Genomic DNA, 15,363 nt, shown 5'->3' with positions numbered 1-15,363 from the left:
CGGACCATTCGATTTGTTTAAAGTTAACTCAGCTCTACTCTCCGAGGTGTTTCACTGCGGATCAAACTCTCTCGAGTTATTTCTCTTTTATTTATACTATGTATACGTTGACATTATTTGATGAATAAACAACACTTAAGATTAACGTCTACCAAGTCTCATTATATTGGAATACGCCTTCCACTGGACCATATGAAGGATCGGGGGCCGTTGGTAAAGATTTCCGTTGCCGAACACATAACAGGTCCACGAATAACACGTCTTTTTTGGATCTCAATGATATACTACGGTCTCTTTTCAGTACGATAACTCACGGTAAACTATGATACGGGGAAATATATTACATATACTTTATATAACCTATGGGGATAATGTTTTTGATCTATGTGTTTGACATCAAGGGGTATCAGAGACAATAAATTATAATATTGTAGCTGTCAGTATATATGCGATCAAATATCTATTTGTAATGTATCAAATTATCCGACCGCAATAATGTATTCTAAGCGAATCATATTCCAGTAAACAACTTTTATCTGTATCAGCAGATTGAATGGCGATATGAAATACCCTATCGCAATGGAAAATTAGTCGAATATCCATTCCCATAGTCTCATATTATATTATGACTGTAATAATAAATAAAAATCACAGCTACTCGAATTTAAACCGCTGACTTGTTCAAGATAATTATGTACTAGAATATAATGTTTAGGTATTACTTTCGACTGTATAAATTACGAATAATGATTTATCAAAATGTCACTCGAAGATACGTTTCTAGTCTATTACCATCGCAGTCTCTATATCGCTTCGACCAACATCTGATTGTACCGAGGTGCGGACTCGGATCCGTGCCTATCATAAAGTGTAGTATTGTAACATGAACTGCTGTAACATACTATTGTACCAACTATTACGCTGCAAATAAAACTCGCTTCTACATACATCTTCGACCTCTTCATCATCATCCTCTACACCCAAATTGGTGACCCCGACGTGATCTATCTAAGTATGTTTCTTACTATAAAGCTGTATGTAAAAATATATTCATGAAAGAATTCAATGAGTAATGCATGCAGTTCAGTTTGAAGTTATTAATTCAATTTTTATTTTCTTTGGTAGGTACTTTGTGCCAGAATTTACACGAGATTAATGCGCGCGTAGATAATTCGCGAACACGTGAAAATGAAAATTTACCACGCAAAAACATTATGCGATGAAAATTACTTTTGACATTGCATTTCGTACTGCGGAATAAAATAATAAAATAAGAGTGATGCAAAAAAAAGTTGAACGCACTGAGCTCACTGTGATATAGTAAAAGTATACATGTAAAAATATTAATAACTAGCGTTTGTACCCAGTTTTACCAGAGAGTTTCTCTCGAGAATTTGTGTATTTTTCTGTTCCATATCGCCCTTCTTAAATTATAAATATTTTTGGGGCTGATGAGGAGAAGGTAGTGTGGATTGATTGAAGACAGTTAAAATTGTAGGAGTAAATCTAACAGTAGAGAGTAATCGCAGTGAACTATGCTCATACCGAGCCGTGATCCGGTGTGACGATTAGTGAACAATTGTTAATGATAATACTGAGAGCGAACGACGGATTGACGGTGGTTGAGTGACTGAGATCAAGAGACTGTGAGCAAATGACAAGTGAGGATTGACTAGTGAGTAGTGATCGTTTCCACCGTCGTCCTTCGCTATGAATACAACTGAATATTCAATACGTTAAAAGAGTTATTGTCTATCTTGGTTATGATTGAGAAATCTACCATCGCAACTGCCCATCGCAACTTCGATTTGTTTTGATAACAAAACATGAACACCAAAGTATGTCACACCTGCAATGCTGACATGATAATACTCGTATGATTGCTAGATATTTTTAACAACTTATTATTCTTAATTAAATTTAAGTAATGGATTAAAAATAAATAAATGGTTATACGAGTATTATCCATAAGCATTGTTTGTACATCAAAATATACACCTTGATCGATAACTTTGTGATCGATTTTTACCTAATTACAATACACATCGTAAATAAAATGTAAGCAACGAATATTTTTAAAAGCAATACAAATACAATAAATTGTGACATCATTTACGGGCGTCTCTTTGCCGATATATCATCATTTAAACGCGCCATTTCTAAACATTTGGTATAATCGATCCTCGTCAAAATAAATTCAAATAATATATAATGCACTATCTCTTTGTTATTCTATTATATTCCACTCGGTTCTCTCTTACTCTTTCTAGAGTATATACATTTCAAAAATATTTTCGATATATCTCTATTATAAAAACAATAACTCATGACTTCAACTATCGTCATTTAAACTACATAAAGCTTAATGAAATTGCATCCATGCCAACTTGATTGATAAACTATTTTTACGGTGCCATATAATTAAAATGTATGTTTCCAGGCGCTCAATTCTATTTTTTCTATCTAATTTTAGCGCGTTAGATCATATCTGTAGCAATCATACCACTCAGCATTAAATGAGTGACACACCTTTCTATGTATGTTTTGTTATCAAAGCAAAACAATATAGCGATAATATTCATCAGCATTTCCTCAATCATAACTAGATCAGTACGGTCTGTCTTTTAATTGCGACAATATGAATTTGTATAAATTGGAAATACAATGCATGAATCCTCACTCAAATAATCAAGTCCGTCACGAGACGCATTACTATTATTGTCAAGAACTCTTCACTCGACATAGTTAACCATCGATGTACTAGAATCAAGTCTTCTCGTTCTTAAATTCATTAATATAATCAATCTCTTATTCACATCGATCTCACCAGTACATCATTACCCGCGATTATAACCTCTCGTTATCAGCCTTATTATTCTATTCAGTGTACTCTTGTAGCCACTACAATCTTTATCGCCTCCTCATCACCCACTTTCAAATATCAATTGTGGGTTGAATTTTTTTAACAAGTGATTTTCTTTTGTTTCAGTAATGTCTGGGGTCGGTGTGGAGATGTCTGTCCATCGTCACATGGCTGGAGTTTATATAATGTGAGTCAATTTTATCATACTTCTTTACGCTTGAGAGTAAAAATGGTCTCACGAAAATGAGAAAGATGCTCCCACACCACGCGGTGGAAAATTTATTGGATGGGAGCTTTCGAACGAAATTTTATTTAAATTGTCTTCCATATTTAAATAAAATATCTCATATGAATAGAGACAAGAAATGAATGGGTTATTAATTACTAAGTAGATATATAACTATTTTTCAGAAAAAATAAATTGGTTTTAAGTTCCAGTATAACTAACATGTTTATTATTAAAAATAATATTAATATATGATTCGTCAATAGTAATTTACTTTTAATTTGAAAGCATTATTTCTAAAATTCTGTTTTACAGAAGTGTTTCCCAAACCGGGTTTGGTGAGGTAAAACGAAGCGTTCTGCAAGGGTTGCTGGTCTTTCTAAAATATGATTTTGGCAAATAAATTGAATTCCAAAAAGTCTAAATTATTATTTTTATTAAAAACCGATCATTGCAGCTAATTACATGTAAAAAATATTGTTAATCATGAATCGTTCTAATATTGCATTCAGAAGTCTTGTACCATTACAAAGTAAAGTCTTGAAAATTAGATCTCCAGCAAGAGTTGTTGGCTTATTTTATGAATCATGGATTTAGACTAACAAACACTGCCCTTTGCCCGAATTCCAATATATATTATGATGATTTTTGACTAATGTAAAGTGCAATTAATTTCTAATCCGTTCAGCATCCATACATAAAAAAGTTACTGCACGCCACTGGTGTTTATACATGTATGTATGTATGTATGTATGTATGTATGTATGTATGTATGTATGTATGTATGTTTGTATGTATGTTGAACACCGACAAATTGCATTTAGGCACCTACTAGAATGATGTGAAAATACACTTACATACATGACGTATGAGATTATTATTGCCATTCTGGTTATTATTAAAGTATGGCAACATTAAATTAATCTTAATACATTAAGTAGAGGAGTAATAAATTAGGCAGTGCTTTAATTCTCCTTATCTTAACGCAATAATAATTTATCTTTTCCAGAATAGCGTCCGGAATTGTGTTTTTTCTGGAAATAATGTGGGTCATAACATTATTCATCGACCTGTGTACGAAGTGAGTATTTTACTTAACGTTTATCTGTCTGCAAGAATCTTTCTTATTTTTTATTCATAATTATATAGAATTTTATTAAGTATCTTTGAGAAAATACCGCCCGGGAAAGAATTTTTTATTTCTTTTCCTTCGGCATTCCCATTTTTGGAAAACGTTGGATAATAATATGATTGTACCCACTTAGTACCTGATATATTTTTTTTTGAAACAAGGACAAAATAAAATGAAGAAAATTCTTTGTTTTATAGATACAGAGAACACTGAAATCTAAAACATTAAACTTGTTCGATAATTTATTAATACGGTCAATTTACACATTTTATAATTAATGAACATGCATAATTTTGAAAACACTTCTGAGAAAATATATTATAACCAATAGAAAAAAATCTTTTTCTTTGAAAAAAGTAAGAAACCCAGCAGGCATTGAATCTACATCTCTCGGGTTTCGCGCCCATGCACATAGACCACTACTCTTAAGGCGTCATACTTAATTGTGACAATTTTTAACTAATGGCTCTTAATACTCTCTGAAGCGCTTTCCAAATTTGTTCAATAATTAGAATGTTACATTCTTAAATCTTGTGAATTATTTGTTGAATAAAAAAATAGTAGTATAATTAAGTAGATAAAGGCATCTCTCCATTTTTTAAATGAACAAGTCACTATTTGAAACCTTCAAATTAGACCAAATAACTATATTATTTTTAATTTAAACAATATTCAAAGTCTCAAAGCTCGGTACAGTCTATTCATAATATAATATAATACAATTTATAATGTAACTAAAACCCATTCAAAATGGTGTCATTATTTTTATGCGTATATCTCAATGTGTAAATGTTAAAAAGAAACCCTTTTGCTTTTATCCTACTCAATTTTAATACAAGGTTATTATTTTAAAAAACCTCAGTTCGATATTAAATTTGTAGTAAACAACATTAATTGTGTGTGTTTGAATTTGTTGAATTAAAGTTTGATTTTGTATTTACAGTGTTTTTTCGTTCATTAGTTAAAAATAATGATTGAAAACTATGGGTAACATTATATTAAAATAAATTCCCGAAGAATTGAACGAGTTGCATTCTAAACACAAATCAGTGCGGGACATGATATTATTATATCCTAAATGGGACTATCCTGGTCAAATTGAAACCCGAGTCTTAATTTGACGTTTAGTTAACCATGAAAATAATTACTTAAAAATCTGTTAACTTTTACATACAAGCTCAACAGTCTAAGCTTTTTCGATGCGATTTATCTTAACCTCTAGTTTAGTCGCGATTGTACATGTATCAGTGGCGAAGGGCGGAAGTATACTGTTAAAATCGGACATTAATAGTGCACACTAAACTTTGTCAGTCATAAGTGTTTGTTTTCATTGAACTAATAATACAAATTGCAGAGAGTGTAGTTTAGTTTTTAAAATTAAATTAAACCCTGCCTAAATACACCTTTTCGGTCATACTTATTTGAATAATTAAGAATACATCATATTACAGATGGTGTTGACTATTTTTTTTTTAAATTCATGTTAACCCTGCCTAAGCCAAACCACAAAAGATACAAAATATTCTTCTATCGATCACAATTTTAGATAATTTAGATATACGAATATTTTTTTCTGTTATCTATATTGGTTTTTGCAACGTTAAATTGAGTTTTAAAAACACCATTTGCAAATTGTATTCTTCGTTTAATGAAAACAAGTAAGTATGACTGCCAAATTTTAGTGTGCACTATTTATGTCAGCTCACAAAAGCCTACCTTCACCCCTCGTCACTGACACGTAGTAGGCAGTTATCAGAAATTTTAAGGATAATAATATTGTGTAAAGCTCCCTAGAAAAGCTCTGTAATAATTCCTCACTTGAATGGTTAGGTGATTTAAGCCTAAACGAAACTTTTGAGTAGAACCAAAATACGAAATTATACCGTTAAAATCAGACGGGGATTTATTTAAATGCGTGTATTGATATAAAAAAAATGAATGAATTCTTTGACTATCTGGAATTGGTTTTATTATTAAGAAAAAACATCCGATTCATAGTTTAGATTTGAGTTCATGTTGTGACTTTGTCAATGATACTATGATATATATATTATTATTCGCTGTTCGAATTAAAAGGCATACGAATTTAAAGCTTTTCATTTGAATACATTTTGTAGAGAAGAAATTTCATTAGTTTTACGCCAACTAGAATAAATTAATGCGGTATTTTGTTGGGACTATTAAAGCTCCAGCATTCATGTTTATTACACACAAGTTTCATTTTAATTCATTCCGTTGAAATATTTTAAACAAACTTTTGTACACTTTGTTACTGCCACACTATAAGTATGCACATAAATCATAATCCCACAGAATATTTTAATTAGTGAATACAACTAATTTGAAGTAATAATAATTAATCATTATTATATACTTGTAGTTCTAAAGTTTAATATATATGTATTGGTTTTCTCAAGAAAGCTTCTAAATAATCATATGTAATATATATTACGCCAAGTGATTATTAAAAAAATATGGTTTCTACTTACAACTACTCAACCAACCATACTAATTATCTCATAAGTTTGTCTTTAACACAAAAAACACACGTTAATGAAAACTTCTATGAAAACAAAATCAGAAGCTTAGTCTATGAAGATTAATAAAAAAATTAAAAAAAGAGAGACAATATAAGAAAAAAATAATGTAATACAATTAAGTATTCAGATATTATGATTAGTAAGAACGCTTTCACATGCAAGTAGGTACTCAATACAGGTATGGCAGATACAGAAATTATATTAAAAATAATTACAAGATAAAAAGAACTTTTTGTATACAACGTTTTTAAATTTTCTGTTGAATCATATAAACTTGACTTGACTAGCTTAAACGACCAAAAAAATTTGTAGTTGATAGAAATAATACTGAAATGTCATTTTGACATGTCATATTGATTTCCATAGTAACACACGTATATATTAATAATTTGGTTGCTAGGACCCCAGACCCCTAGCAACCAATAATGGTGTCGAAATAACTTATCATACAAAACAGAATTAACTGAAAATGAATTCAATTCTACTTAAAGATGGCTAAAAAGTATTAAAAAAATGCATTGGCATCGTGTTCTGATATATTATAAAAGTTTCAAATGTCTAGCTAGTCGGGAAGCTAGTTAAAAATCGATTGCAAGATTTGTACTGGACAAACAACCACCGGACAAACAAGAATACGAGCTAATAAAAACGTTGTAAAAATGAAGCCTTTCACGTGAAGATTAACGATATAGCGTCGCGTGCAACATTTGAGTGTCTTCTAAACCTCTTATATATATTTAGTACTCGTATTAAGTAATGTCTTACAATATTTCAGTCACGAAGAATACACACCAGCTCTCAGATGCTGGGACCTGGTGTCCAGCTGTCGAGGATGGAGAAAAGCGCCAGCCTACATAGTCGGAGGGTTAATAATGATATTCTGGCCGAGATGGCTGTGGTTGGCGAGGATAGCGGGAGTTCAGCTGTTGCTACTGGGCGCGCTGCATGGAACTCTTCAAGTGAGGCCACGCCCTAGAGATCCACTTCTTCCGGATCAGCACCATCACTTGGTTGGAGATGCGGCGAGTGACTACGGAGGAGATAGGTTGGTAGAACCTTCGTATTAGGTTGACGATTATTTAAATTTTATATTTATGCCTAGTCCAGACCAAAATATTTGTGCGTGGACAAATTTTATAAATACCAGTGTATATTTTACTTTTACAAAGTATTGAAGTTAAACGTATGTCTACATCTGCAAGCATTGTTTCAACAGTTTACATTATATAAAATTGCGCGGCTTAATCAAAATAATATTCCATAATGTGAACATTTTTTTCCAAAAGATGGCTATACTTATTTGTCGGCTTAAAATCTTAGGTTACCCTCATAGAGACACTCTTGCCAACACAAATATTTCATTGACCACCTTCAGTTTGGTTTCACCTACGTTATAGCGATATAACTTAGTGCCATTGGCTAAAAACCGCTCTGTACTAATCAATCGATACCTCATGTGCGGTATATACAGCTCACTAATAATAAAAACGAACTGTCAGAAATTATGTATGCATCAAATCTATGTGTAATTAGCTTAAAGTCTATCCAATATGTTAAATTAATGGTTTTTGCACATATGTATGTTCTATCCGTCTTGACCAAAACATTTTAAATGTTGTAATAGAAATATTCGTATACATTTTTTACCACCTAATTATAACATAACATGACGTATTTTCAATAACAATAATTGTTTCAAAGTAAACAGTAGTTAAAATCTCATTATTATCCCCTTAATCTAATATAAAATATAATATAAATCTAGTTGACAATGTCCTTTTGAAGCGGACGAAATCGGTCCTGACTAATTTAAAAATAAGTTAATAGTACTACATACATATTATTATGATTTATTTTAGTTAATAAAATGTATTTTCACGAATAATATTAATTGACTGTCAACACCATAAAATAATTATTGAATATATCAAATCAAAATGTTATATTTATATTAATAACAGTATTATCTTTGAAACACCTTGCAAGCAAAGCCAGAGTATAATAAATTTAAAAAAGGTGTAGCATTGAAAAATATGTCAATACCAAAATATACAAAATGAACTGGCAATTTATTGCTTAATTTGAATATCGCAAAGACAATTTCGAATGTCAATATGTACAGAGGATAGATTAATTTTTCAGCAAATATTACAATTTCATGTTGATTATTGTGATTGAAATTTTAATATTGATAGTGGCTCATTGATTTCGATCAATGAATACGATTTGTAATTCCGGCGAAACTTGTTATATTTCGCCTGAAATAACAATGAATACGTAATTTTGCACGCCATATTGCATTCAATGCAAATATTTGCAATCTGAAATGATAAACGATATATTTGAATTTCCACCTGTCAAGCGCTCATGAAATCGGCTTTGTATGTGTTGTTACATTTGTTACAAGGGTGCAAAAGTAATTTTGGTGAAAAAGAGTTATTTTTGCGGTAAAATTCTTTATACCTACTTAATTTTATTTTCAATGTTCCCAAAATTTCATCAGTATGCGTTAATTTATGACGAAGTCACAATTATTTATGATAGAGCGTCAGTGAAAAATAAATATGCCAAACGAACACAATTAAAAAGTGTTTCATTTTGCTCTTCTGTATTTTTGAGTGTTGCAAATTGACACTTACTTTAGTATAACTGGAGATTGTAAAATCAAGAGACAATAAAATTAGCAACAGGAAGGAATTTGACAAAAGATTTTTATTGGTTTCGTTCAGTATGCATTTTTCACTAATTATACCCTACCAATAATATACTGATATAATAATTATTATGAATTTCGTCATGTATTAACACTTTTACTGACGCACTTTTGGGACAGTTCAGCGCATCTATTCTGTACACAAGACTGCTATCGGCCGCTATCGGTGGTTATCTATAGTAGGTAGTGTATCATATGTTTGTATTGAGGTATTATAATTGTTACAATAAGTTAGCCATCTAAACAGTCAAAACTGTCTATTTCGCTCTAAAAATTAGCACAGCCAAGAGAGTGCTGTTAAAACATAGCACTTATTGTAACAATACAACTAACTTGTCTATTATAAAAATTATAATACTTCAATTCAAAAAATTAAAAACTACCCTCGATAGCGGCCGATAGCAGTCTTGTGTATAGAATAGATGCGCAGATTATATTATAACCAATCAAACGTTTTTGATGGCCGAGCGCTACGTGTCTGCCAATAATATCATGGGTACCGGGCTCGAATCCAGGATCTAGCAAAAATACTTTTTTTTCTATGTGTATTTGGAATCCTTGGTCTGACAAAATACACATTTTGTTTTTAATGTGAGTTTGGAGTCAGAGTATGGACCTAATAGGTTGAGCAATTCGATAATAATATAATTTTTTTCCTAAAAAACAAAATCAGTTAATACAAGCTTCACTCTGTGGAAGCCCATAATATGATTTTCTTAAGATCGAACATGGTAAAAAAATCCCATAAATAATAATAATTTTCGCCAACAATATTTCGGGTGTATATTAATATATTGCATTTTTCCTAGGTATGATGACATCACAGAAGTCTTAGACGATAGTATGCCGACGCCGATCGGTGCCAACACTGTCCACATGAACTCCAATCCGACGCCCAGCTTGCGGGAGCAGGAGACCATCCTGGAAATATGACCTCAGCAAAACGGCGGACCCAAAAGTCTGCCCGACAAAGAAGACGCAAAAGCAAGTGAAAGAGGGAAGACCCCGGTCAAAGATTCAGCAGCTACCAAAGTTCCAATCGATTCTGGTCATTGGAGCGAAGAGGACAGTGACGAGTTTGGATTTACTTAAGAGTAGAATCGGAATTCCAATTGACATTTCAGAATATACATCCTATTGGGTCGATTTTCGTTTGGTTTAAATTTAAAAAAGACTTTTGTGCAAAACATTGTGAATAAGTGAAGAGCCCATATATTATACATTATTGTTGAAGTGAAATCAATACAGTACGCACTCTAATATATCGATGATCAAATTTTTGTTTTAGTTGGCTTTATTCAAATAACTATTTTATTACTGCGTGTGAGTAAAAAAAGATTACTTACTATGATTGTACAGTATTATGCATTAGTAGTTAGATAAATGATTTGAGTTGCCCCACCTCCACCCGCCATGTATAAGCAGCCGCGGTTTATGTACGGCCGCCTTCCATTACACTGTAAACATGTCAGAATGAAAAGATTTTTGTGATACACAGCTTTGTTCCGTTAAAAATAATAAATATGTGTATCATCTGCATGTATCAGTAAATACGAGTAAGTAACGAAAGGTACGTTAAAAAACCGTCGCACTCTCAGAGTAATAATATAAAGAGAGTGGGTATTGTTGGGCAAAATGAAGCCGTGTTTCTTGCGTATAACGCACAGTAGAATCTTAATTTTATTATTATTGACTAAACTATGACACGGTATACCATCATGTTGCTTCGTATAGTTAACCATATTTTCTACTGAATTCATTAATAATAATTACCACTAACTTTATATTTAACACGTGCTTGCAGTTTTAAATGAATGTAGTCATTCAAATCAATATTTACTGGCAACGCGTAAAAAAATATTTAATTCAGCCGTAGAAATTGTATCTTACTTCTAAAGCATATTGCGGATATATAAGCGTGCCGAATGCTTGCTCACTCGCACTTATGGTTCGTTTTTGTCCAAGCCTTGGTTTCACTATTTTTTTCTCTTATTTTAGAACGATAAAACGTTGCTTGTTCTGTAAATGCATAATACTGTATATTTGATAGTACTTAATTATGCATCTGTAATAAATATTGTTATAATCTTGATAAGGTTAACATTGTGTATTTATTACCTATCTATATGATACGTCAAATTGTATTTCGTATCAGAAACAGCTGTTCCATGTCCGCCATTTTTTCAGTCGTTCGATATAATATTTTTCAAATTCGTTCGTGCGTTTCTTTGTTGTACGAGTTTCATTTTATCGAATCAAAAATTGATATTGTCCCAAAGCCAGTCGAGAATACTAAATTTTCTTTTTGACAATCGCTTCGAGAGTCGGATTGTAGAAATGCTCGATCGTTCTCATAATTACTTAGGGGGTAATTATTATAAACTAAATAAGACTCGGATAAATTGGCAAACTTAAATGAAAACACTTTTGACAAATCTTTGTTTCAAGTTTCGTGTGTAAAGATGTTTCAACTGAGTCTACATCAGAAGTTTCAAATTGAACAGTGTTAAAGCATAGGTATATTTTATGAAGCGAAATGTTTTGTATTTTTGGGAGTAGTGTAAAGTTTGTTTTGAAGTGAATTAATGATCATCAAAGTTATGAAATTTATGTTTTTGAAGATATTAAATCATACTAAAACTAAAGTTGGAAACAAAATGTTGGTAAAGTTGTTTTTTCGTAATTCTTTGATGATGCACAGTGATTTACTTTTATTAAAATTAATAAAATTTTGTATTAAAATGAAAAATACCTACAACATTCGTCTCTGTTCTGGCAGAACACACTAACTGGAGAATACTAGTTTTGAGTAATTTGACTTTGAAGTTGTTAAAATGTTTGAAATAATGGTCTATCATGTGTAATCTGTTAAGCTACGAGTATCTTAACTTACTTAACTATCTGTTAAGTAAGACCAGACGGTAAAGTTTGAAATAAGGAACATTTTGGTACTAACTCAATATGTCATTTTTTCGAATTAGTGTCTTCTGCCAGAATAGTGACGATATTTTAATTTCTATTAATATTAAATTCTAAATATTATAAATAGTCAAATAATTTTTCATTTTTTAAACATCCTTTCCATTTCATTTTATGATGATTAATGCATTGAAAATAAACTACTCCTGAAATAATAAAATACTATTAACTATAACATGTTTTATTATTACTTATATATTATAATAATAAAATATTTATTTAATATTAAGTTACCTATATAATATTATACAAAAAAATATTTAAGGAAAATGGAGGGAGTGATAAGTTTTATAGTTATGTTGAAAAAATAGTTTAAATAATATTATATTAAAATAAATAATGTAAATATTGTGTATAAATTTTGAATACAATAAACCTTTATACCTAGATTATTATAATAAAAAATTAAATAGTTTTATGCTAATTATAATCCATTTAAATTTTGAATTTTTTTTAATTTAGAGTTTATGGTTAAATGGTTTTAATTATTTATGCTTAAACAAAGTGTAATACAGTGAAATATTATATTATTATTTTAATTGGCAATATAAATAACTTATACTTATCCTAATAGAGATTGAAATCTACTACATACTGATGGGTCAAATGAATAAAAATATATATTAAATGTTACTTGAAATTTTCAGTAATTATTCTTTATGGCAATTAATTATTGCATGTCTTAAAAATATGTTAAAAATAAGCATTTATTTATTCGACCCTAATGACACCATGACATGTTTTTGGAGGTGACATATTTGGTTTTGTTTCCGTTAAAAACTACTAAATAACTAATTCAAGAGAGTTTTACATATTTAGGCGTATGTGTCAAGCTATACGTACTTAAAAACAGTTTGTAACAGCGCCTATACACTGCATGGATTTACTGCCAGCAATAGCGTTTAAATTAAACTAATAAATAACTGTTTAGATACACACACAAATTCTGATTATCGCGTCAATAAAATTTTATACTGAACCGCATATTGAAATTTATTTGGATTACTGCCAAAAGTAGGTAACTCTGGAAATCATGTTATGGAGTAATTGCAATTTAAAGTTTGACATGCCCTCTAAAATTAGACCTAATGGTTATTTATTTGTGCTTTATGTGCATGTTTTATAATATCTAAATAAGAAATTATCGACTTACCAACTTTTGGCAGCAAATCCATTATGGAACATTTTGTGGTGAAAACTTGGTTGCATTATAAAATCTCACTCCATGACGTGTCATAACATTATTTTATCACACATCTGGAATTTTTAATTATAAAGTTAGTAGTAAATAATAATGTTCTAAGTTATAACAGACAATATGATTGTATCAGGTTAAACTAAATAAATACATATAGATTATTTATTAGTGAAGTACTTACTGGATTATAAAATAATAATGTAATAAATAATGTACCCAGTGTAATAAAATGTCCACATACTAAAGGTTGATTTTCGAACTCGGCAACCAAGATATAAAATAATATTATGACAACCGAGTTCGAAAGTCAAACCCCCGTTTCACACGCAGCGAACTTTATTGTTGTGATAATACGAAAGTGGATTTTTTCTGCGCCCCTTCAGTATTAATGTGAAAGCTGCTTTACAGTTCCACGCTCCACTACAACCGTTTGGCGGAAAGTTATCGCGCGAAATACTATCGTGGTGATAAAGTTTGTTACGTGTGAAACTGGCGTAAAGGTTCTTACGCACTGTTGACCGGTCTCTTCAACTAGAAAATGGGAGACCAAAGATAAGCTACCAAAAGGGCAATCATACACGAAAGCCTTATCTTGTGATTGGTCGCTAATTCCATCTTTTTCTGTAATACAATCTTCTGTGATGGGATTTAGGCCACTGCTCTTCAAGAAGTAGTAATTGATTATATATTATTATACTGAATTTATTTCTGATATACTTTATCTAAGTAATGAATATTTTTGCATAGTAACCTGCAATTCATAATTTAAAAAAAAATAAAATTAAGATGTGTTACAAGCTATATCCAATTAGTTGCCCAAAATCTAGTCGCCGAGGAATTTGCTCATGTTAAATTGGTCTTTGGTAACCAAGTGTATAAACGCTATTTCTTTTTCTTCTGCTTCGTTGTTGCTGTCAATTTGGTTGTTGGAGACGAGTCGATAATGCGTAAGGGGTCTTACGTTACCATTACATGAATACACCACAGCATTTAATGCATATAGTATTAACTTTATACGTGGAGATAATAGTTAACACAGTAATTTCATTTAATATCTTTTTAATCGTAGCCGAATTTACGTTTATTAAAAAAAGTGTAAACTTACAGTGTACAGTGTTTTTTTTCGACTAAAAAAATGTTAAAAACGGCTCAAAATTGACCGTTTACCTTTCGCTACATAATTTAAAAATAAACATTTCACATACAGTTTTAAATGTTCCATAATTAAAATTATAATCCGTGTTGTAATTAAATAATAAAATTGAGTGATGGTAGAAACAATTATTGTTCTTCAGTATAGCCAGCATAAAAATAATTAGATAATTCATTATTTTGTACTTGAAATAGGGTAGTGATGTTTCAAATGGTAACATACTAACAAAAGTTTTACACGTAAATAAATTTAACTTAACCAAAGAATTTGGACCACAAATAGAAGCAACCTTTTATGTTGTTTCTATTATTACATTTGAAATTATTTAGCAAATACATGAACCCCAACAATATTAACATTCCTCAAGTTGGCATTCCGATATTCTGACACAGGCAATGGCTGCTATTTTTAATGTTCATTTTTAATCGACTGCACTTATAAATTTTACAGGATTTTTAACTAAATAATAATTTCAAAGTGTTGCATTATTAGTTGCAATCTACTTGTGATAGAATGCCTTTTTATACGACCTAAAATTGAAAAATAAACGTCAAAGCAG

The 15,363-nt window shown here is 30.7% G+C and overlaps 1 protein-coding gene across 3 annotated transcripts in view; it reads left to right on the top strand.

The window, feature by feature from the left end:
• Positions 1 to 12,124, top strand: part of LOC147078955 (uncharacterized) — a 128,451-nt gene extending 116,327 nt beyond the window's left edge. The window contains exons 3-6 of one of the 3 annotated variants that reach the window (XM_085951659.1): positions 2,990 to 3,050; positions 4,099 to 4,170; positions 7,537 to 7,806; positions 10,284 to 12,124. In XM_085951659.1, the coding sequence (XP_085807785.1) occupies positions 2,990 to 3,050; positions 4,099 to 4,170; positions 7,537 to 7,806; positions 10,284 to 10,407 (527 nt within the window). In that variant the 3' untranslated portion in view covers positions 10,408 to 12,124. The remainder of the gene's footprint in view (positions 1 to 2,989; positions 3,051 to 4,098; positions 4,171 to 7,536; positions 7,807 to 10,283) is intronic. The other 2 variants (XM_085951665.1, XM_085951674.1) reach the window with 2 other exon arrangements.
• The last annotated feature ends 3,239 nt before the right edge of the window (positions 12,125 to 15,363 follow it).

The sequence above is a fragment of the Rhyacophila brunnea genome, unplaced genomic scaffold (assembly GCF_057557595.1).
Source record: "Rhyacophila brunnea isolate RB1 unplaced genomic scaffold, BYU_Rbru_1.0 scaffold_10, whole genome shotgun sequence".
NCBI classification, from domain to species: Eukaryota; Metazoa; Arthropoda; class Insecta; order Trichoptera; family Rhyacophilidae; genus Rhyacophila; species Rhyacophila brunnea.
The sequence above is the reverse complement of the archived record's forward strand: the minus strand, read 5'-3'. Positions and strand labels throughout refer to the sequence as shown.